The sequence below is a fragment of the Chiroxiphia lanceolata genome, chromosome 2 (genome assembly GCF_009829145.1).
Source record: "Chiroxiphia lanceolata isolate bChiLan1 chromosome 2, bChiLan1.pri, whole genome shotgun sequence".
Lineage (NCBI taxonomy): Eukaryota > Metazoa > Chordata > Aves > Passeriformes > Pipridae > Chiroxiphia > Chiroxiphia lanceolata.
In genome coordinates, this window is record NC_045638.1 from 30,958,348 (window position 1) to 30,982,244 (window position 23,897).

General features: G+C 42.0%; 1 protein-coding gene across 1 annotated transcript in view; it reads right to left on the reverse strand.

The window, feature by feature from the left end:
• Positions 1 to 23,897, reverse strand: part of NPAS2 (neuronal PAS domain protein 2) — a 97,700-nt gene that overhangs the window by 17,127 nt on the left and 56,676 nt on the right. Inside the window, exons 6-16 of the mRNA XM_032678253.1 lie at positions 23,040 to 23,129; positions 19,389 to 19,509; positions 18,255 to 18,368; positions 9,097 to 9,215; positions 6,656 to 6,738; positions 5,656 to 5,762; positions 4,360 to 4,507; positions 3,738 to 3,819; positions 2,902 to 3,043; positions 2,071 to 2,177; positions 1,807 to 1,899 (exon numbers count right to left, since the gene is read on the reverse strand). Of these exons, the coding sequence (XP_032534144.1) occupies positions 1,807 to 1,899; positions 2,071 to 2,177; positions 2,902 to 3,043; positions 3,738 to 3,819; positions 4,360 to 4,507; positions 5,656 to 5,762; positions 6,656 to 6,738; positions 9,097 to 9,215; positions 18,255 to 18,368; positions 19,389 to 19,509; positions 23,040 to 23,129 (1,206 nt within the window). The remainder of the gene's footprint in view (positions 1 to 1,806; positions 1,900 to 2,070; positions 2,178 to 2,901; positions 3,044 to 3,737; positions 3,820 to 4,359; positions 4,508 to 5,655; positions 5,763 to 6,655; positions 6,739 to 9,096; positions 9,216 to 18,254; positions 18,369 to 19,388; positions 19,510 to 23,039; positions 23,130 to 23,897) is intronic.

Sequence of the window (23,897 nt, forward strand, 5' to 3'; positions counted from 1 at the left end):
CAAATGTTAGCTGCAAGGACACCTGGCTCCCTGTGTGGCCAGGCTGGACATGCTGCCTTTCAGCTCCTGCCATGAGTCACCCTTAGCTAAAGGCAAGAGGCAGAAAGGCATCAGGGAGCAACCTGCGCAGCTCCTCCTTGTGGGCTGGCAGTGGGGCACCGGGCCATGCTACTTCTACAGGCAATGAGCCCGTTGAGGTGTTTAAACTGCTGTGAAATGGTCAACTAGGAAGCCAAGGAAATGTTCACAGTGAGAAGTACGTGTACCTGCATTTCGTCCCTCACTCGTCTAGTGCTGCAGGCACCTTGTCTTTTAAATAATGAATTATCTTGCTGCAGGCTGACATGTTAATTATTTTAAAGTGTGAAGTACAGAGTACTCTCATAATTTTCATGATAGTTTATGAAAATCACCCAAGTGTGTGGAGATTTGGTACTTTTTGCAGGAGTATCACTACGGAGTGTGAGCATTAGCAACCTGAGCTGCAATGCCCTGGTGTTATTTCCCTGCTCCACATCAAGCTTCATTTTGAGCTTCGCCAGGAGCTGTGACTTTGCTGACAATTGAAAAGAAGGCTGCCAGAGGGCTGCCTGTGTAGGCAGACTTGAGTCAGCCCTCTTCCTTTCACCAAGATTTAGCTGGCCCAAAGAGGCTTAACCAGTGACCGGATGGTGCTCCAATTTGGCAGAAAAGAAATGGAGCTGGTGTGCCAGTAAGAGCATTTTACAGGGAAGAAACAGGTCAGTGAATGTCTTAGTAAACGACTGGAAAGCTTCTTTTCACAAAGAGCTTTGATGAGGAAGAAAGGGGGTTAGAAAAAAGTCAAACAATTCACATGCAGGTTTATAATACATAAACTAATTGATGTTTGAAAGTGCATTAATGAATAACAGAGAGAAGTATCTGTAAAAGAAAATGAATGCTCAGAGCAGATAATTGATATGCTGTTTCTTTGCTGCACGCTAGTATGGAGTCGTGAAAAGAATATTAAACATAGAAGATAAATGAGAATTTGTTATTTTAAAGCCAGGATCCTCAGGACTTTATATGTTTTATATGCTACAGGAAGAAACTCTGGGATCTTGTGAGGGAGTACAGGGTGCCAGTGGTAGAAGCAGTCTAAGTCCAGGAATACTCTGCCATTCCTAAAATCAGAGAATGATGGGGTATACCATCACAGCAGCACCACAGGAGAAAAACAATGTGTGGAGAACATGGTACTCAAATTTGCTTCAATATCCTTTGCAAATGAAATATTGAGGTAACTTTTTGGGCAATCAACCACTTTTGAGATATGGATTAATAGATTGAAGGAATTTGAACTTTATCTCCAGCAGCATCCTCACCATTACTGGCACACTCACAAAATGGGTGTTGTTGAACTTGCGTATCCTTTACTGCTTGTTAGTTCTGCATCAGCACAGCCAAATCGGTGTTTTTCGGAGGACTGTGTGTCTTTTTTAGTTTTTGGGTTTAATTCTCATTGTAGTTTTGATCGTGATGGGACCTGGTTCTGTAAAAGCAAAGCTGAAAACTCTTTTTCCATCTGTTTTTTGTCCTCCTGTGAAATAGATGTATGTGTGCACCTGAATCTACATGCACCTGGGCTTCTGAACACCTGCACGCAGTTATATGTTTAAACACGCAAGTGTACAACTCAGATCACTTTCCCACAATATTTTATGTGTTTGAGAGCTGGTGGATTTGGGGATTTTAGTTCCTAGAGAGGTAACCTAAAAGCCCCAAAATGAGAAAATATCAGGAGATAAGCAAGTGACCTGTTCCACTTCCAAATCCCCAACTAACCTGTGCCAGAGGTGCAGGCTGATTTTGCAGAGTTGCTTGAGGCAGCAACTGCTGTGGGAGAAGCTCACATGGAGGCTGAGAAGGCAAAGAAACCTAGATTAAAAACAAAACAAACCAAAACTTTATTTATAAGTTTGGCTCCTTTAAATTTTAGGTTTCTTCTAATGCCATGGCTTTTGTGTAAGTAATTTTTAATTGCTAAGCTGCATATGTGGCACATGCTGTATACCCTCTGCCTATTTCTATCATTCCTTGGGAAGTTACCTGAAGAGCAGTAGGTTGACTGAGTCTATGCAGAGATAGATCCTGCTGCGCGCTTGGTGTTCTTGGCAAGGGAGTGTTAGACTCTGCAATCAGCTTTGTTGGTGTAGCTGCAAGAAAAGTACTGGTGAGTTCTCACACGCTGGAAATCAACCCTCTTTGAAGTGGTTATTATGACAAGACCGAGGTAGAAATTATTACAGCCTCACTAAATTTCAGTGGGAGTCAAGGCTGTTCTTGTTGACTTAAATGGCAGTAAAATTAAACTGATAAGGAAGGTCTTGGCAAAGATAAAAGTAAATGAGACAGATTATGATTTTGTGCTCCAACGAACAGAGCAAAAGGACCCAGGAACCATTCTAAAACTGCTGGAACTCCCTTTATATGGGCCAAATAACTGCAAATTTAGGTTAGCTCATTGGCTTTTCTTCCAGACCAGGGAGCAGAAAGAGTATACCCAAGTCAACACTGAAGCATCCTGAATCTTGGCCAGAAAAGAATCACCCACAGGCCGTTATTACTCATGTAAGTCTAGGGAGGTCTCATATTGTTCATACTGATGCCCTCAAATCTGAAGACAGAAGTCCTCATTTTTGTAACAGATTGAAGCAGCCGGTCTCACTGCTAATCCCACTACTCATTTCCCAGCACTTAGGTGGCTGCACTAGAACCTTCCCTCTGGTATGTTACCATTTCAGATTATGCACTTCATTGTCAGTGCATATCACTGATAACTCATAAATAACTGTTAAATTATCAGCTGTGGTATATAGGCACACATTCTGTAACTTGGCTAAATTAAAAATAATGCAGTAACCCAGGAATGCCACTCACATGCTGGGTCTGACTTGGGTGTGTGGGAAGATTTTGGTGAGCTCCTAGATGATACTGAGGGTGTCCGACTGGTGCTAAGGATTGAGGCACCAACATCAAGTGCATTAAAGTGCTGTTCAGGATCCAAGCTGGCACCATTGTCCTAAAACAAACCAGAAAAAGGGAATAGCTATTGCATCTGTCAAGGTTAAAGCATTTTGAAATGCATTTAGTAATGGTTGCACACCAGTTCTTTGGCAGGCCTAAAATGACTTGAGCAGAACTAATCCCAGGTAGACCAGCAGAAGACCTGGACACAGGCGTCAGTGTCTCTTCCAAATAGCATCTTAGTAATGCATTTTACAAACAACTGTCACTGAGTTAGAAATAAATAGCAAGCTATGCCATACTCATTTTGAGCCTTCAGATGTTTTCCTGAATCTTTCGTGTTCAGTTGGATGTGACAGCAACTGCAACCTCTGTGAGACACTCAGCCATGCATTGAGGAGGAACTTTGCTGTGTTCCCTCATCAGATCACTGAGATATAGCCAAGAGGGCTGATTGCCAGAACTTGTCCAAATTCATCTTTAAACTGTAGTATTTTGCCAAGGAAAAGTGGAGATATCTCACACTGCCCTTGCCCATGTTCTACTTTATTTCTGGCTGTTACTGATCTCCAGGTTTATCCTTTCATATTCATAACCCAATTTGCGTTAAAATTATTCAAGTGAGCAATGAATTCTGAAGTTGAGTGAATCCACCCAGAAAGACAATGCTGGAGTCTCCGGTGACATTAACATAGGAACGAGTTGTGATTACTACATAAATTCATGAAAAAAAGCTTTTCTTGTTGTACCTTAAGTGCTGAGGACACAACCTCTGAGGACACTTCTTCCAAGCCCATCTCCTGTCTCCTCTCCACCCGAACATCTGCATAACTGAATGGAAAATATAATTCTATGTATCAACATGGAATTCTTACGTTTCATTAAATGTGCTTTAAGAAAGTAGAGGAACATTAAATTACTGTACCATTTTACAGGTTAAATGAACAGCTGAAAAATCATTTAAGTCAAATGCTACTGAATAACATTTGAGAAACTGTTTTAGTTTTCAGGTTTTGGTCTATTCCTATCTTCTTGAAGTTAAGAAGCATATTAAGGAAGAATATATAAAGGTCAAGTTCACATCCTACAACTTCTTTATGACTTCACTGGAAAGCTTCCACACAGCTCTTTAAAAACAACATAAGGATTAGAGGAAGTGAATATTTAAGGGATCTGTCTATTCTCTATTTTATATACTAAGATTTAGTCTGACAATTTTTCTATAATTAACATATTTCCTTCAGAGAATTCAGGCTTAACTTTTTCTTATTTAAAAGACATGATGTTTTTAGGAGAAAATGTTGGTAGACATGAGGATGCCCTTATCTTACTGTCCTTTATGTCCCTGCTGGTTGATACTATTTTCCATACCTTACCACCATGTGAGTGCACACAATGAACTCTGGCTTGGAGTTCCACTGGTGGTAGGTGATATAGTAATGGGTCTGGAGCCAGATCCACTGCTGTCCTTTGGTCAGAAACCGATAGCAGCACGACTTCCCCTTGCCGAACTGCATCACTGTCAGCAGAAAACAGACGCAGCTTGTAACACAATTTCCCATGTGAAAATGACATGAAAAGTGCATAAAAGTCACAAAAATATCTGTGTCTCCCCATCAATTCCCAAGGCAGACAGGAGTCTAAGCACCAATTTTGAGTAAGTGCTCAAAAATCACAAAGATGAGCAGGTATCTTCTTCTGACACTTTAAATGGTACATTCCTACACAGTACTATTAACCTTAAGTTTGGACACTAATGCATTAGTGTCTGCTACAATTTAAACAGAGATCTTACCCTGCTTTATGTACTGATCACATACTGCTTAATTAGGCATCTGGGATTAATTTCTAAGAGTGATCATGTTAAGTTCTAAAGCAGAAAATACAGGATAAAAATGCTTGTAAAGATGAGTATTGTGTGCAGATGGACTTAGAAAGAAGTGAGCATAAGAGATAACACTGTGCAAAGACAACAAAAGGAACTGAAAGGAAGTTTTTAGACCAACAAGAATTCAAACTACAGTAAATACGGATGTATTGAAGGTTTGAAAGATTCACCAAAAAAATTCACCTCTGCATTTTTTCCCTGGTGATTTCAAGGGGTTCCCAAGCACCCCCATTTTTAGCCTTTCTATATTTTCAATGTCAACATATAAAAACTACTGTTGACAGCATACTTCCAGAACAGGCAGAAGTGGTAAGCTGAGATGCTACAGCCAGTTCTGTAAGCAAATATTTGAAAAGCATTGCCTCATTTTCTTTACTTAAAGAGTTTTCCAATTAAACTTTAACAGACTCCATTTAAATAATCACAGGTAATCCTAAATACACAGTGAACAACATTAGGGGAAATAATCTACAAGAATTTCTTGAACTATTCCTGCATAGTCTTCACTAATGGGGATCTAATCTAGCACATTTTATCCATTCAGTCAGGCTTCTTGACCACATTTGGGGATACAGAAGGTAAAACTGTATTTTCCAAAGCTTGGTAAGTTTGTCCCAGATGCCAATCAGCTGCAGGGCCTCCAACCTGCTACAACTCTTCTAAGAAATACAGGCTGAGGCAAGAGTCAAACTTCCCCTTCCAAGTTTAACTGCAACAACATTCCACTGAAAAGAGGTGTCCCAGTGACTTCCCAGGAACCTGGGCCATGAGATACTTACAGTGTTCATGGCACCTTGCTAGCAGCTCCAGGTCATCTATGTGGTAATAGTCGTAGCCAGAAGTACCCAGCACTTCAAAAGGCAAGTATCCTATAATTGGCGGTGCTCTGTGGTTAGGCACAACATAAGTGAGTTCATAAATCATAAAACAAGCAGTTCTGCATGTTGACATGGATATGCAAAAAGCCCAGATCTGCTTTCACTCATCAGTGTACTGTTGTTCATCCCAGGGGACTGGATCCCCCACCTTGTGCCTGGGATGCCCAGCTGAGCAGAGCAGTACTGGCAGCACCATCCAACCAGGACAAGGCTATGACAGCCCCTTTTTTCCAGGGAAAATGTGGCTATGGAAAGCAATTCAGCTTCTCAGGGACCTTCACACAGGAACCTGTGGTGAGGAGCCATTCCCTGGCTGTTCCTTGGTCAGGGGCTCTGCAGCAGCTCCTGCAGTCCTTGCAGGGGAAAATGCATAGCGAGGTGAAAGGAAACCATCATTTGCCGGGACTACGGGGATAGGAGGGGAAATTGTCTGTGCTGCTTCCCTTTGGGTGCCTGGAGAGCTCATCTGTGGTGAGTTGAAGCACTTGCTTTGTACCTTTGCCAGCACAGATGCCTCAGGCCAGCACAGACTTTCACTCCATAACTCGGTGGGAGTTGCACACACACAATCAATGATTGGATTTGGAAAGAAGGATTTCTGCAGCTGTATAATAATTAGATAATTTTGCAATGTGACCGACTTTGGTCCGTTGATAATTTTAAAAGAAAGAAGAACAAGCTAATCAGAAATTTGGCCTGACAAACGGAGTACTTTTGTTTTAAAAGCCCATTAAAAATATATGCAAAAATAAACGTAAAATAGTAAACTTTTGTAGGAATTTCAGTGCAGCCCTCCTGTTCAGGAGATTTAGATGCGAAATGGAACACTATTTGAGATAATTGTACTTACGAAATAGCAGTACACAAGCACCAAACACAACCAGCTTTTCTTGTCACCAACCTGTGATCCAGGAATAAAAATTTCCACTCCAGACTATGTCTTGATGTGAATTCCTCTAGATGTTCTTCCACAATGCACATCTCCTGTCCAATGGAGAAAACTAACTTACTGAGAGTTGCAGCTTCACCCCTCTGCTTCATCTATCTTTTGTTAGCTATAAATACATGGTGCATAAAAGGAGAAAACAGAGGATTCACCTATTTTCTGGCAATTCCAGAGAGAGATCTATTGTATTTAGCAATGCCAACATTTTTGCAGGAGCTGGGGAGAACTGGTGATGCACATGAACTTAAGAGCTGAGACACTGCCTCAGGGTGCCAAAACTTTTATGGCTTTGAAGCAGTGCCTGTGGCGTAATGGCTGCGCTGTCCACAGCCCCACGGAGCAATGCCCTTTTCCAGCATCCAGCCTATGCCTGATCCCACTAGGGTTTGTCATGTCTTGCTTCACTCTCCTTATGTTACTAAAGATACCCACCACGCTTGCCTGGTCCTTTTGGACATCTGCCCCTCAAGCTCTCTTTGAGAAAGGGGAATACTCTCCTCACTCAATAGCTGCAGAGGAGTAAATGCCTTTCCATGCAGCCAGCCTGCATGGGACCTGTCAGGCAGGTAAAAGGCAGCAGTTTTGCATTGTACTTCACTGCTGCAGCGAAGAAGCTGGCTCTGAAGACTCACAGCAGCCCTCAGTGCTCACAAGACTGATAACTAATGAGCGAATTACAGGAGGCAGGGTAAAGGGCTGTCTGTGAGGCAGGACATCCTTGCCCCAGAGGGATGAGGATCAGGAGGCAGTGATTATTTGTTGTGGAGAGGTGGGAAGCAGAGGGAAGGATGGCACCATGGTGCACACCTGTGCATGGGCCAGGGCTGGCTGCATGTCCCACTTGCAACCAACTTCCAAGGCCAACTTGCCTCCCGCTCATGGCTCTCCTCTGCCAACCTCTCCTCTCCCACTAGAAGAAGGGCAACTGGGCTGGGTCTTGCCAGCGTCAGAGCTCCAGATTTGGTGGCATCCAGGGTTACCGTGTCCTTCATGTCTCTCCTGCAGGAAGGTCTCCATCATCACTGATAAGGACAGCCTGTCCACTAGCTCCCAATGCTGCTATTCCCCAGCTCCCTGATGGCACATTCCCCTGTGCTGTGGGCTCAGTGACACTCTCCCATCATCTCCATTGCTGCTTCTCTCTCTGTTGTCCTTCTTGGGGAGAGAAGACTTTCAGACCACTAATGTTTTAAACCCTCTTGGGACCAGAGGTCAAGTTGAGGTGCACTGTCATCAAGCATTTCTTTCATACATATCAATGCTGACAAAGTTGTTTAAAGTCTCTGGCTGTGCAGAGGCAAAAGGCTTCAGGAACACTTTAAATTCCTCTCTACCCCTCTTTCCAGTTTAGGCCAAAATCCATGCTGATGCCAAGAACATACACTAAAATTCAAGGTGCAACATACAAACATTGCTGCGTGCAACCAAATTGCTGATTCTGCCTTCCTTAGCCAGTCATATAAACATTTTTACCTTTTTTTAGAGGAGGAAGACTGGGGGTTAAGTGAGTCACCCAGGAGAACCGAAGAGATGAGCGTTTAGGACTTTGTGGCAGTTAAAAGCTTTTCTGGGCTGTTCAGCAGCTGCTTCCTCCCTAGTACCATGCAGCTCATTGCCATGTGCAGCCCATTTAATTTCCCTGTTTATTTTGAGGTGTTAGCTACCCAAAGACAAGGGAATTTGCTTTTAGGTTTCCCAGAGTACCTTAACTCCAACCCTACTCTTACTATGATTACTGTGGTTAAGATTTATGGGAAGTGTCCTCACTTACACAGAAAGGACTCTACTTGCCTGCCAGGGCCATGAATCAGTCAAGAGTGCCCTGCAAGTCCCAGAGCAGTAACGGAGCCAGGCCAAGGAAGCAGTGATTTCATATTGGCCAGGTCTAAATTACATTAAAAAAATCTCTTAACCTCTGAGGATGGGGCATCTGATGCAGTAGTTCACAGCTGTTAATTAGGGAACAGCAGTGTCAGGCACAAGGTTGGATTGTCTATCCTTATAACCACAATCATGTATCTTACTACCAGGATTTGGGAGGAGGGAAACTAGCAGCAGTCCACCAAAGACACTGACGGCACAAATGACAGTGCTGGTGGCCACCTGTACATTGTCCCATTGCAGGAACAGAAAGCAGCAAGGAAGAACCCAATTTCAAAGTGACTTTGTAATTCCTAATGCAAGGAGGGTTTCCATTTACCATGTGATAGGGGCAGAAGTGACACTGCTTCCGCAGATCCTGGCTTGCACTGATAATCCGCTTCACTGGATTTTTATGCATGAAATGTGATATCTGTAATCCATTCAATTAGCAAAACTAAGAACCTTCTATGTCACCTCATCTGAAAGTGTTATGAGAAGTTCTGAAATGAATGAGACCGAGGGCACGGACTTACCTTTAAAAACTGAGGTGTTGCCAAACGAACAGTCGCAACGAAGCAGATCTGCTTTCCCAGGGACGTTCTGTAAGCCCTCGGGACAGCCTCGTCAAAGCCATTGCAAGTGGAGTTAGGCACTAGGTAGGGGAAAAAATGGGACCCGGAATCATGCCTCATATAAGATTTTCTCTCCCTGAATATTTTGCACGCTTGAAGCCTACTAATACTATTTTTATTCAGAGGAGTGTTCTAAAAGCTTTTAAAGCTGATATGCATATACTTAAATCCAAGTCAGTCATGTTGGTCAGAAAGACATCAGAGCTTAACTTCAAGTATGAATTTTACAGGTTAATCCTGATAAAAATAAGGCCAAACCTTATTACAGAGCACAAAGCAGTTTTCTGGAAAGAAACCCCATGCATCCAATTGCTCTTTTTCACCATTCACAAGAAAAAAATATATGCTGCAGCATGCCTAGCACTGTAACTTCCACAAGGCAGTGAAAAAAATGCGCTGGCAAGGGAGGTAGCTGAAGAGAGTTCATCAAGTCATCAGTGGCAAAACACTAGGGCCCACAGCCAGCAAGGCTTCATTGAGCTAGTTAGAGGCTGCTTGCGATTCTTGGCTGCTGAAGAGTGCCTTCCCCTCCTGCATCTAAGAAGAACTGTCCCCAGTGTGCTCAAGTTCTACTTGTTTTAAAGAAGTCAAAAAGGGACCCTGTGCATGGCTTCCAGAGATGGGCATATCTGGCAAGTCTGTAGGTGGCCTGCTGCCTCCTGAGACAATGGGTAGAAGGAAAAGGTGGATGTGATGTGGCTACACACTTTGTGTATGTTTTTTTATTTGTGTATTTCATGACTCCATGGCTCTTGTGTTGCTTTGAGAGCCACTAGCACCTCCTGCCACAGAGATGTGCTGCCAAAAGAACGTGTTGCCTTAAGCCAGCCCACAGTCCCATGTTAGAATGACATAAAGCAAATTCTTCCTCCAAGTTCAAGCTGTTTAGAGATGGTAATCCCACTCCCACAGCTGTGAAAGAAAACTGTGTGCCAAGCTGCAATGGGAACTGGTTCTTGCCCTGCTCAGCCAACTATCTCCCATGGGGGCAGAGAAGGTCCTATCTAGCAACCAGAGTTCACCAATGTAAGTTAATCTAATGCTAATAGGAATTAATGCTAATGTGAAATTATCTTTCCTTACTATTAGGCCCCTTTATCCAACTTTATGAAGTTTCCTACAGTTTGTCTCTTCTGCACAGGACAAAGCATTACTGTGAAACTGAAGAGTTTTGTAGCTATCTGGGGAGGATATAAATAGCAAATTTTTATCCTGGGGTGCTTCTGCACTGGGCTTTAGTTCACTAGCATAAACTGTAGAGATGGAAGAAGTCTCAATTTATCACATTTGTTTTTGGAACCCAGTTCAACCTATTAAAAGCCTTGGAATATTGATACATTACTGGTAACAAGGATAACAGGATAGGAGATGGAAAAATAAGTACTCTAAGGGGAATTCACACCTATGATTAACTGGTTTAGGCCACTGTGTGCACAACATATAGTGCACCAAAAAGGGAAAGAAAGATTCCTTATCTGAGAAGACAGCACAGATGTGAACATGCACAGAGATTATAGCCCTCTCTTGTAGTTGAGTCTGGAGGGCATGGCTGACTGGATATTGAGATAAAAAATAAGGGCAAAATTCTCCTCTTTTCACCAGCAAAGCACACTTGCTCTGGGGATTTCCTAGGAATATGTATTCCCATTTTGATCCTGGGGTTATGTGTATATATGTGGACTTCTGTGAGATTATTAATACAAGAGGTGGATAAAAGGAAGAGTTAGGAGCTGCAGGAAACAGGAGAAGCCTGAGTAAAGAGCTATTGGTCCATCTCTGATATTATCATTTTGTGCAAATCTGTTCATTTCTGTAGTCAGTCCTCTTTAATAAGGAATGGGAATGCTATAAACCCACACTATGGGCATTGTAAAAAGTTACTTCCAAGCTTACTATGTAGGATGTTGTCATATCTGAAGGCAAGGGGGCTGTTTCTCTCTGTAACAGCCAAGTTCAGTACCAAATGCTTGCAGGCTGGGCTCTTAAATATGAAAATAAGATAAGCACATTCAGCCTCTGAAGCACAGGTATGATAAGTTAAACTAGTTAGCAAACCATGGGCTTGCAAATGACACCAGCTGTAGGAGAAAGCGGAGACTGAGTGGAAACTAAGTCACCAAAGAGAGCAGATAACTTTGTAATGTCAGCTGTTGGATGTAAACAGCCACGAGCCTGAGACAAGCAGAATACATCCTTGACTGTGGCATTTAAAAAATAGGATTATATTTCCAACAGGTAAATGCAGTACTAAAAGGGTAATAATTATGGTGTAGGACAGGTAGGTAGTGAATTTTGGATTTCATCACAACTTTTGAGAACGGTGAACTTAAGCAGCAGTGAATTAATAAGCCCAAGGAGATGAGACAGAGCTGGCCTGGTTGGAAGTCATCCTGTGTTTGAACAGCTCCTGTGCCATCTCCATACTCAGCTGCCTTTGACAAAGCCCAGAGCATTAAAAGCCTCAATGATGCAGGCAGGTAGCCACCACCTTGCAAAGTACACCTCCATCTTAAAATGATAACTACAATAACCGAAAGAAAAAAACTCATTCATGTTTGCTTCTGATTATTTTTTTTGTATCTGTTCTTTCCTCAGGTCTATCTGCACAGCCTGTTTTGCTCTGCTTTTGCAGTTGGTCAGAAAATTTCAACTTTTTTTTGTTGATAAGTTTTGAAGTGTAGTTAAAAAAAGAGATAATTGCAATAATTAAAAAATTATAATCCTAATAATAATAAAATATTAGTAACGAATATTATAATAGCATTAATATATTGATAACTAACAATAATAAAATAATATCATAATAAAAATATAAACCTTTTAAGCATGCCTTCTGAAAAATCATACTTTATAATTCTCCAAGTCTCTTTAAAAGAAACACAACATCTTGAGGTAGCAAAGTTCAGTAGCAAACTTTCTGAGAGTACCACAGAAGAAGAGTGGAGTGAAAAATACAGGATCAAGCCTGAGGCTATGATGATATTAACATTTTTAAGTCCAATACAGGGCTTGGAGTGCTTCCCTCAGAAGATGCCTCATGAAGATGTTAAACTGGCTATAAACAGGTTGGCTTGGGTAAATGAGGGCATATGTGTTTCACAATTAAACGATCTGGAGAAAATATCTTGAATAGGGAATAAGTAGGTAGCGTGACAAAGCTAAATACATTATCAAAAAGGTGAAACAGTTGTCTCAAATATATCAGTTAGCGGATGCTCCTTAGCATGAATTTTAATAGTTTTTGCCATTACCTATCACACCCACTGATCCTAGAGCTACCACAGAATCTTTCATAGGAGTATTAAATACCCACAAATATCTCGTAAGATAGAAAGAAGCTGATATGCCTATATAATTTGTTTTTCATTGTTGCTGTTTTGTTTTGTTTTTAAAGACCAGGACACTGAGGACAGAACGTTAAAAATAAATAATATATACAAGGAACCAAACCCTTAACTAGCACAGGCAAAAAGATTTTTATCCTTAGGGATACAAATCATGCCACCTGAAATGAATGAAAACATTTTTAGAAAACCCCACATGCCACTTTATTCAGTTAATAATGGTGCAGCAGTCAGTTGCTTGGTCATCTTATTTTAACATAGAATGTGTAAAACATAATCTCCCTAAGATAGCAAGCCTCCCATTTATGCCATTTAAAAGAAGAAATCCCTCCTTCCTATTTTGTCAGTAGATGTTAATCTTTAAAGAACCAGTTTTAGTGACTATCAAACAAACTCAACAGTGATTTCAAAAAATACAAGCCAAACAGACCAGAATAAAATCAAGATTGTTTCATATAAATAAATTCAGACGACATATAAACAGAATATCCATCAATTAATATATATAATGAAGAAATCTAAAGTGCTGGTGGCAAGCCAGACTGCCCACAGTAGCTTTGGATGAGTAACAGTGACAGTGTCCATACCTCACCTGTCTACTTTGATCTCCTCTCTCCACTTTCCTCCTCCTGTTTCTCCCCTTGCCATCGTGTGTTCATATGAATCCCAAGTAAATTCTTTAGGACAGGAATGGTGTCTTTTTCTTAAATACCCATAGAGACCTTAGCATGAGTGCTGCATATTGTTAGTTGCAGCTTCTATAATATCATTAATAGCAAATATGCAGCTGTTGGTTCTGATCAAAACATTCATTTTGGATTGAGCTATTCTTGTTTTAGATGTTTCTGCACATACTTTGAGGGCTCAAGATCAAGGTATCTCCTGTATAAATCTGTTTATTTCTTTTAAAAAGGAATTCAGATTGAATTAATTGCTCTAGGAATTAAAAGATTTCTTTTCTCCTCAGCATAATAATTATCTTGATGTTTATTCTTATATCTGAGAGATATATCAGCTCACAGTAGAGTATCTGCTATTATTAGCATTCAGTACCAGATACTTCTTGAGTTTCCATGTAACGGGGAACAAAAATGCACAATTTCAAATTCTACTATAATATTTAATTATATTACTTATTAGGAACGTTTTTTACATAATGGTTATCTCCTCCTTCAATAGAAAAACTTCAGGCATTTTGGACAAAAGGACAGATCCATCACTTTAAAGATGCTGGTGGTCCTTTTTTGTATTAGTGAACTCTTTGAAAGGAAGGACTCCATCTTTGTCCCTTTCAGGAGTTTTGAAGCAAGTATGTCACCTCAGAAATAGGATACCAATGCCAATATTTGGATATATAATTATGAAAGATCTTTGTCTGTTTACAAACGTATAAACAATTTTCACAGGAGGGATAAATCCAGCCCGTCTTATCATTTCTTATCAGAGTAAGCTTAAGCGGCTTTGTAAAATTTATTCTCACTAAATTTGACATCTTATACTGGAAGCTAAGCATTTCCTTGGATTTTTGGGGAGGGTTATCTTTTTTACTTGCCTTCCCCCTCAGCCCTCAGGCAAAACTGGATATGAGCCACTGCATTATTCATTGGTGATGCTGATATGACTCTCTCCCTTATCAGGTACTACTAGTCAATAGGTACAGTGATGGCACTTGGATGTTTGCATACATTCATGGCTCTTGTTAAAATGTAGGCTACAGAACCAGTACCTGAAATATATAAAAATATTGGAAAGAGTTTCTATTTGCAAATAAAACAAAAGCAACCCCTATGATCTGAGAGCAAGCAGGCATTTCTCACAGAAGCAAGAAGGAACTCCACTGGCCCATGGGCCACCTCCTCTCTTCTCAAGGGACTACTGAATCTTCACATCAGGTTACAGTTGTGCTTTTCTCATTGAAGCTTAATTAATGATGATTATATAATCCTCCCAAATGGAAAATCAAATCTCTTGTATTTGATTTAGCACAGCCAGTGACTCATGCAGTCACTCTGCTCAGCTCGCATTGCTGTTTCGCTGGTCGGCTGCTCTCACTTGGGCACAGCTAATTCAAGGGGGATTCATTCGTGCAGGCAGCTCGTGTCACATCCCCGGTGTTCTGCAGCAGGGGTTACAGAGTACAGCTTCCCCAGGACTAGGCCAAGTGTGGACCTTCTTGCTAACCCTGGCACTGGACTGTGCAGCTCCTCTAGCCCCCAGCTATAGCTGAGCCCCGGAGCTCTGGGAACAGTGATCTTCTGAAAGACTGAAAACATGCTGTGAACTATGTGAACTTTCCTGGGCAATTTCTAGGGTCTCTACATGCATGGCTCTGGTTCTTCTAGGATCAGGGAAGATGCCAGTGACTGCTCCTCTGTGGGAGTAGCATGAGTTCGATCTAGGCTGTGTGTGCTCTGGCTCCCTGACAGCAATTCTGGTAACAAGTCACCTTGGCAGACATCAGGTATTTGTTCTAGTTCAGCATGAAAAAAATTATCTTTGGCATCTCAGTGCAATGGCCTTTAAAGCCCCAGAGCTCCCATTAAAGTTAGTGAGAGCAGCTAAGCCCCTAACTGGCCTTCTAAGCCGCAGTCCTTCAAATTAATCCATTCAAACCCATCCCTATATGATGTTCTCAGCCATAAGTCGCAATGCGATTAAAGGAGAAGGTATGAGGGAGGAAGGAGGGGGAAAGGTGACTGAGAACCCATGAGCATGACCCCCTTCCCCCGAGCACCACCACTATATGAGCAATGAACAACAATATAATGAGCCTAAGAAGATGATAATTCAAGGGAGGTTACATAAAAGGTTATGTGGAAGTGGAATAAAGCTAGTGACATTTCTGTTAAAGAGGGCAAAAGAGGACCTACAGTTCTTAAAAACATTAGCAAAGGTTAAGTGAGAAGGAAAGGTGAAAGATTTGCTAGGGCTGTTACTGCCACGACCCTACAATAATGACAATGGAATAGCTAAGTATCCTGATGGGATACAGCCTGCCCAGGGATAAAAGAAGTTCCCTGGCCACAGAGGCTCTGGTGTCCCTGCAGCAGGAACATGCAGGCAGGGTGGACTCAAGAGTATGCTCAGCAAACCATTGAAAACAAAGGCGGGATTTGGCATTGGGCGGCTAAAAAGGAACAGCAGAGATTTGTGTTTAGAGAACATTCTGTATCAGCCTCCCATGTGTAAAAACATGCTCACACTTCCACTGCTCTGAAAAGCTATAGGGAAAAACATTCTTGAATACATTCATAAGGAATGTCTCCTGCTAATTAATCTTAATTTGCAATTTCCTTCATTCTCCCCCAGCTAACTCTTCTTATCTTTAGCTTAGCCTCCTTCCTTCACAAACACCTCCAAAAATCAGGATTTGGGGCCAGCTGATCCTGTGCACATAGGATGAGTGCTGCCCTGAGTGATATGTCTCTCTCCTACCACCCTTCCCACCACTGTCTTTCTCACCCACTTGGTTCACACCAGGAGGAGGGGTGATTGGAGAATGGGTATTTATTTAACAGGAGGAAGAAGAGGGCAATCGCTGTCAGGTCCAGCAGGTGACACCCCTGAGGTGCATGGGCTGGGCGAGATAGTGCCTGATAGTGGGGCATCCTGGGGTGTGTGTGGGCCAAGCAGGGGTAGGAACCCAGCCCACCAGTGCACCCACCAGATGCTCAAAGGTGCCTGTACCACAGGTTCCTGTGCCAAAGCCCCTGTATCAAAAGAGGTGCTTGCCTCCAGCCCTGGGGCTGGAAAGCTGCCCAATGCACAGCTGCGTTCATACGGTCCTCGCTTGAGCTGACGTCTTCCACGTCTTGCTCAGGTGCATCTGGCTGATGCAAGGAGCCCAGTGGATCCACTGACAACTGCCTCCGAGGTTTGCACCCTCCTCCGGCTGCTCGCTCTGTCCTTGGCCCAGGGTTATCGGCTCCCAAGCAAAGAGAGTTTACTGCTGCTACATCATGAGTCTGGTGCCCTTTCTTCCACCTTTGCTGAGAGGTGGTTTTGTGGCTGGATTAGGAGCTAAGAGGGGGACAACACAGAAGCAGCCACAGGGGCAACTCCCAGTCTAGGGGGAGCAGTGCTGCGGACACACTGGTGAAGCAAGTATTTTCATCAGGCTCTGCATTGAACTGGCAAAACTAAAGTCAGATGGCAAGGGAGCCAGGAGGCACCATCTCACAGAGCCAGGGTGAGGGCTGTCCCCTCCCTGTCAGCTGGAGAGTCAGGCTGCAGCAGAGATGGAAAGAAAGTGGAAGAGACAAAAGAAAATGGAAGTTTTAGAAAAAGTGGCACAAAGGGGAAAAAAAGAATTTGAGGCAGAAAGCACACATCTTATTTGAAAGCTATAAGATGGGATCTTTGGAAAATGATTTGGCGCCTTCTGAAATCATTATGTTCCCATTTAGTTTATATGCATTAAGCTAGGGAAGATATCTATATTGCAAGTTTTATCTTTCTTCTGAGAAAAAGCCACTATACAAATGTTGGGATATGAAATCCTAACGGGTAAGGGGGCAATATTAAGGTCATGACAAAATAAAAGGCTGAAAAGCCTTGAAGAAAATGGATCAGAAATTCCCCTGGTAAAAATGTATCCTTATGAGTCAGCACCTGAAATCTGGTTTCTGCTCTAGAAAACAGAACAGCTTGCTGTGTGCGTCTGTCAGGCAGGCGCATTTCACTTCATTCAAACTAGAAAGCATACAGGCAGTTACAATTTTTTATACAAATAGAGCCTCGAATCAGATGGCACAAAACAAGAAACACATATCTCCATCCTGCACGTAGGTTTCTATTCTAGTCATGTGGAGCAAGAGCAGAAAGTTAAATGGGGACAGGGACATTTTTTTCGCAGTGTGGCGTGCAGTTTTTGGAAAGCACGGTGGGGAATTTTTTTGCAGAGGATGACCTATTTGGAACAATACCAGCAATGCTGGACATGCCACTCTGGAGTTCAGTCAGGCAAGTAACTAAAGCAAACTTGGGCAGGCAAGAGAAGGGAAAGCAATAAAAGAGTATTTAATTTCTGATATTAATGGCCATGCAGCAATCTCTTTGTTAGGGAATGGGTAAGGTGGAAATCTGCTCTTCATCCCTTGAAAGATGGTTTCCCTAGACTGACTGTGGTGCATTAGCAACTATGCTGACTGTACTTTTTTCCTTTTTGTGGAGAGTGTTGGGTTCTGCAGTGCTCCAGAGGAATATAAAATGGCAGCTGGGGAGGGCAGTGGATGGATGGCAGTATCCTCAGCTGTTCCGATGCCACGTGGCACCGCCGCCTTTCTCCAAGGTTTTGCAGAGAAGGGTGAGAGGGCAGGTTTGGCAGATTATCAGTTCTGGCACAGAATCTGTGTTTAATGCAAACCAGCAGATGCTAGGTAGCAAGCTTATTATTTTGCTAATAGGTGGGGTCTTAGCACACAGTCTTAGCGAGCACAAACAAATCCTCCTCTAAACCTGTCATTATTTGCGAACTTACCCAGACACCAGGATCACTGCAAGTGAAGGGCAAAAACAAAAGCAACTAACACAGTTTCAATCGTCACATGTATTCATCCAGCTATTGCAATTCAGCCATGAGATCCGTGTGAAGCAAAATTTACCCCAATGTTAAAAATAGTTCTTTCAGTTAAAAGCCTGTCTTGTTCAATGGAGCAATACTTATATTTTATTTTACACAGCTACAGTAACATTTATACAACAATTAAAGCTTACCATTGCTGTAAGACCGAAAATTTCCTACAAATTTTATGTATTCATATGTTGGAAATTCCTTTGGGTTCAAACTTCCTCTCAGAAGATGACAATAAAACTCTAGTTCATTGTCAGCTGGATTGTTAAAAGAAGAAGAAGAAGAAATAAATATACTAATTAAGCTAAACACAACCAATGGTGTCTTCCAACCCCAATCTTGCAACTGGCAGCACAAGAGCAGCTTGTTACCACTCAGGAGTCCTAAACACCAATGTGCTATACATTGCAGGATCAGAGTCTCTGCAAGGAAGCACCTTGCAGGGATGCAGGTTGTTCAGCACTGTGCATGGGCCTGCCTGCAGCTCAGGGACAGCTCTGGAGATTAACTTGCCCTTCTCTGACACTACCTTCATCGCAGGAGTTACACAGCCATAGCATCAGTGTAGCAAAGGAGAGAACTGGATCCTTCACTCAGTGCTTTTTTTCTATTTAGGCTTTTCACAACTCACAGCTGTTCTACATCTTGTGTTGGAAAACTACGCCTAATTACCACAAAATATCTATTACATTAACTTCGGTGTATTAGCTATCAGCTGTAGGTTTCATACAATACAGTAGATTAAGCAGCTGTACATCTTACATAATTGTGTGTTTTCTGGTTTCCTACATCTTACCTCCCAGAGTGAATAAGGATGAGGCAGTAAAAACATTTTTAAGAAAAAAAATTTCAAATTGAAAAGGAATTAATTACAATTATTTTAGAAATATGTTTCAACTATAAGGCAAAACAAAGGTATGCAACATTAGCATATTTCTGAACAGCATCTCATTTGAACAGGCTGAAATATCAATTAAGATGTGATTTGTCTCATGCGAACTCTCACTTTCCATGGGCTAACCTATTTTCCTTAGCTGTCTCAAAAGATATGATATTTAATAATTAACATAACTGCAAGTAGTCTTAGCCCAGTAAAATAAAGGCAATGAGTTTCATTTAAAAATAGAACCAAAGGGTCATTCCAGGTGGCAAGATCTTTTTAAAAGGCTATGAACCTAATTTTTTTATTGCACATCACATAAAAAATTCTTTCTGAGAGAAAATTTTTATCCTGCCCATGCTTTTTCATTTACTAGAGAAGATAAAATAAAACTTACTTTTTAGGTAATCCGGTGAGGCAGAATCTGTCATAAGCATACAAGAAGATAACATCTTATAAATTTCTGAATGTTCTTGTTCTGGGAGGAAATTCAACAAATTCTGATCCAAGACATCACACTGCAAAGAAAAGAACTTTTGAGACAAACAGAAATATCACAAGCAACACTTGCAGAGATGCGCAACAAGGTGGATACAACGCCTGTGGCATTCAACGGGAGTTTCCCCACTGATTTCCAGGGACTCCTGACAAAGCCTAAAATGAGGAAAACTGCTGGGCAAACCGAGTGGCCACTTCTCTGTAGGCTGGTTGTCAGGTTAATTCTCAGCACTGAGCAATATTTAATGTTTCTCAGAGACCATGAGATGCATCAGGTATGTCCATGCCATTAAATGATGAGACCTGAGAGTGAGTTGGAAAATGGCTGCCTGGCTCCCCATACTGCTCACTGACTCCATGCACAGGCCTGCTGTGGATCACTGGAGCTTGTTCTCTCCCTGCCAGACCCTGACTGGCAGAAGCAGTGAGGCTGGGAGTCATCCTGAGCCACCGGTCCCAAGAGCTGGGTCAGTCCTAGATCCAGCCCCTTCCTGGGGGTATCTCCTCAGCTCCTGGAAAGTGCCTTTGGGGTGGCAGGCCTTGCTCCCCACTTCCTGCATCCTGGCAGGTGGGAGCAGGGAGAAGGGGATCCCCCACTCTGGACATCACTTTACAGCAGCAGCAGTTAGTCCCCAGAGAGGGGGAATTCATGGTGCCACTGGGACAAGCCCTCTGGACAGCCATGGGCTGAATGTCCATGTGTCTCCAGCCCCACTATCAGCTGGCATGAACCTGAAATTCCTTCAAAACCTAGCTGCTAAGATTTGAGAATGGAAAGAGGAAATGGATTTGTGCAAAAGGCCCAGGTTGGAGAAGACAGAGTCTGTCACAGGGCTGCCAAGAGGAGGGTCTCACTGTGCTCAGCATGGTGACTAACCTAACACTAGAAGAGTGTATCTGAAAGGAAGCCTGAGATAAAGCGACCCTCTAATAACATTGACTTAAATCCATCCCACTTGAGACCACCTCAGGCTGAGCTGGCACACTGACACAGCTTTGTGTGTCATCAGAGCAGCTGATATCAGACTGTATAGTCATAATGAAAACGTGTAAGCTCTGTATGAGACTGGCAAGTTATTAATCATCATAATTTATTTATGTAAGATTGCACTTTGGTTTCCCTCTGCTTTCTATCTATAACTGCTGTTCTGGGTAGAATTCCTGTTCAGTGTAGTGAAATTCATCAAGTATACTTTAAAAATTAGAGTGCTACGATTTATATACTTACCTTGATGTGACAGTATTTCACTTTAGATGATTCAGTATTAAGTATTTATTACATGTGCTCATTACTTGAATATTCCTTTTGTGAAGAAACCCTGTCAGGGACGTCCTGGTAAAGCAGGCAAGAAGGGACAGGGAGGACCCTTCTCAAGAAACTGTATATTTTTGGAGTCACGGAGTACCCTCTGGCTGGTGAATGCTATGAGTTGTAACTATATTTCCAAGAGTACACTTCAACTAGAGTCAACCTTATCATGTGAGCTACATCTCTCTACCTCAACCGACACTAGGAGTAATACCAGAACTTGTTGAAACAAATTATTTAGAATTACAACAGGGAAAGTTTGTGTTTGAAAATGCTCCATGGAACTTATGGAAGCTGTATTAAAGAGAATTGGATATATTTGCTGTCAGCATCAGAGACTTACATGATTTTAATGAAAGGAAATACATCAGATTTCTGATAGGGGCCCTGAGAGAGCCCTGCTTTGCGTACTGCCCAGTTTTGCTTTTTTTTTTTAATTGCTTAAAGCAGAAGATTTGCAGAGTATTTTTTTCCTTGTTGTCACAGAGGAGAAGAATTGGTATTTTGTTCCTCAAACAGTGACTGAATTTAGCTTACAAACAGATCCTGGAGGTAAACAAAATAAGCCACAGAGATTTTCCGGGCAGCACTCGTATCAGTTACAAAACTTAAAAAAAAAAAACATATGGAAAGGGCAATAGAGGATTCAAATACCCAGTGTGCATCTAACTGCACCCTCAGCTGGGCACCTGCCCATGGCCATGGTGATCTGCCAACCTGAGGCAGGCAGAAGCCTTTCTTGCTTGTTCAGTTGCAGTCTGTCAGGTTGGTTCCTGACCTGGGCTGCCATGTGCTGCTTTTAGGCGAATAAAAAGTAATGTCCACCTTCATCCTTATTTTGGGCTGGATACCGTGTAAGGTTATCACACAAGGCATGTCTTTGGGAGAGAAAATTGATATGGTTTCTGATGGTCCAACTCAGGAATTATGAACCTGAATCTATCCATTTTCAGTCAGGGCTTAAGATTTTAGGTACAGGGTTGGAAACGCATCTTCCTAAAGAGGAATGCTTTCCCACAGCAGATCTATCGTCTCCTGTAAGAATCAGTATTTGGAAGGGATACCAATGAAACCATCAAATGATGAAAGACAAGCACATTTCATGGAAATCAGTAAGTGCATGAAGACCCCACAGCCTGTATGCAGGACAAAGCTCTCCCCACCTTTGAAGTGAAGGCAAATGTCAGAAAATAGTCAACTACTGGTCTTCTCAACTGTTCAGGATGAAAGAAAACTGAAATAGATAGATTCAGTTCAACATGGTGTTGCATAGCAATATTCTCACATTTACCAGGAGCTGTTGCCTTTCATCAAGTCCCTTTTGTCTCAGAAGAAAGTAATTTTTGTTCATATTACACCAAGGTAGTGTGCGTGAAATACATTTGTCTGGGTGGAAAACGTAACACATATTTGGTGAAAAAATAAACAAGAGAAAAAATTCTAATTTTCTTAAGGACATGGCAGGGGGTAGTACAACAATAATTTGGCAGCTATTTTTTTTCTCCTGGGCATGTATTTATTTGAGACTAGGATATAAAAATGAGCATGAAGATTAATCCATAATTATTATGTCATTTCTCCTAGAGCAGTCTTAGCAACAGGGAGCAGTCCCTCTCATCTGCTCCTCCAGCCCAAGCCAGTGCATGCAAGTATCTCCCACAGCAGCACCCAGCAGCCCATGGATAAAACAAGCTGCTCATGTTGGACTGAGCACCAGTTTGACCAAGGTGTAGGTGCACCATGCACTCAGCATTGGCTCCACCAGCACCTCCTGGGAGCAGGGTGTGTTCCCCTTGGGAAAGCACAGCTGAGATGCAGGGAGAGCTTATCAGCAGCCTCCGGATAACTCTGAATTCAATGGGGTTTTTGTCCTTTACCTCTCTGGGAGCAGAATAAGGCCCTTAACAAGCTCCTTGCTGGGCTGCCAGCACCACTGGTGCTATTCTCTCCTAGCTTAGAAATCAGAGATGGAAAAGATCAGCCAGGTCACCCTGTCCCTCCCCTGGCCAGACTATTCCTGCAGAGCTTTTTCCATTCAAGCTGAAGTGCCTCATAGCAACAAAAACCTGAAGGGTATGAATCAGAGAGTAGAGCTGAGCAACAGCAGCAGCCACAGGGAAAAACTCCCTCACCGCATTTCCAGGAAAACTCCACCCCCAGCACCCTTTTGCATCTGTTTCTAAAAATGCAGGGCCTGATTCTATGATGTGTAGTAGAAAAAACAATGCCAGAATTACTCACCGGTAAATGCCCTAGAAGAGGTGTGATGCTGTCAGACACATAGATGATGCTTCCACCTGTAGTTACTGCTATAATGAAGCCATCTAATGCCTAAGGAAAATAGACAAGTGGAGAGTGCTTTAACAGGAATGACTGGTGTAAACAGACATCTCACTGTGTGTTGATCAAAACAATTTCACTTCAGCACCATATTGTTATCAAGTTGTAGGAATGTTATCTCAAGTTGCAGAACAGTAATTCTCTGATTTTACAGTCTGATTTAACTTTTACAAGATTCTTTGTAGTCTAGTAAAACCTACTATTGAAGTAACAAAGGGCTCACAGGAACATTTCATGTCTCAGTTTTTAAATTAATCACACATTTTAATAATGCAAAATGACTAAGACTGGATCCCTTGGAAGTTATGAAAATGAACATTTGAGCTCTGTGTAAATATCAAAGGACGATGAAAGGATGCAGTCCTATCTCAAAATGGTACTTCTCTGCAAACCCCATAAATCTTGGTTTGTATTAATGTAATGTTGTATATTACTGGGCTTTCATGTAAGTAAAAGCAATGCAAATGATCAAATAATCCTTAGCCTGAGTTTTAATTGAGTGATTTATTTTAAAGGTCATGGTATTAGATTACTCATTCCAAGAGAAATTCACTCTTCTGCAGAGTTTCTTCCTCGCTTCAGTCCCACCTTGCAGTAAGCCCCTTCATTCCTAGGACTGAAGGGAAACGTCAGCCTTATCCCCACCCTCTGTACAGCGGCAATTTCACCTTCAAAAATAGGCTTTTCTTTAGTCTGAGCTGCTAAGTTTTGAGCTCGGTCTTGTTCAAAGTTAAATCTATGTACATTTTGAGATCTAAA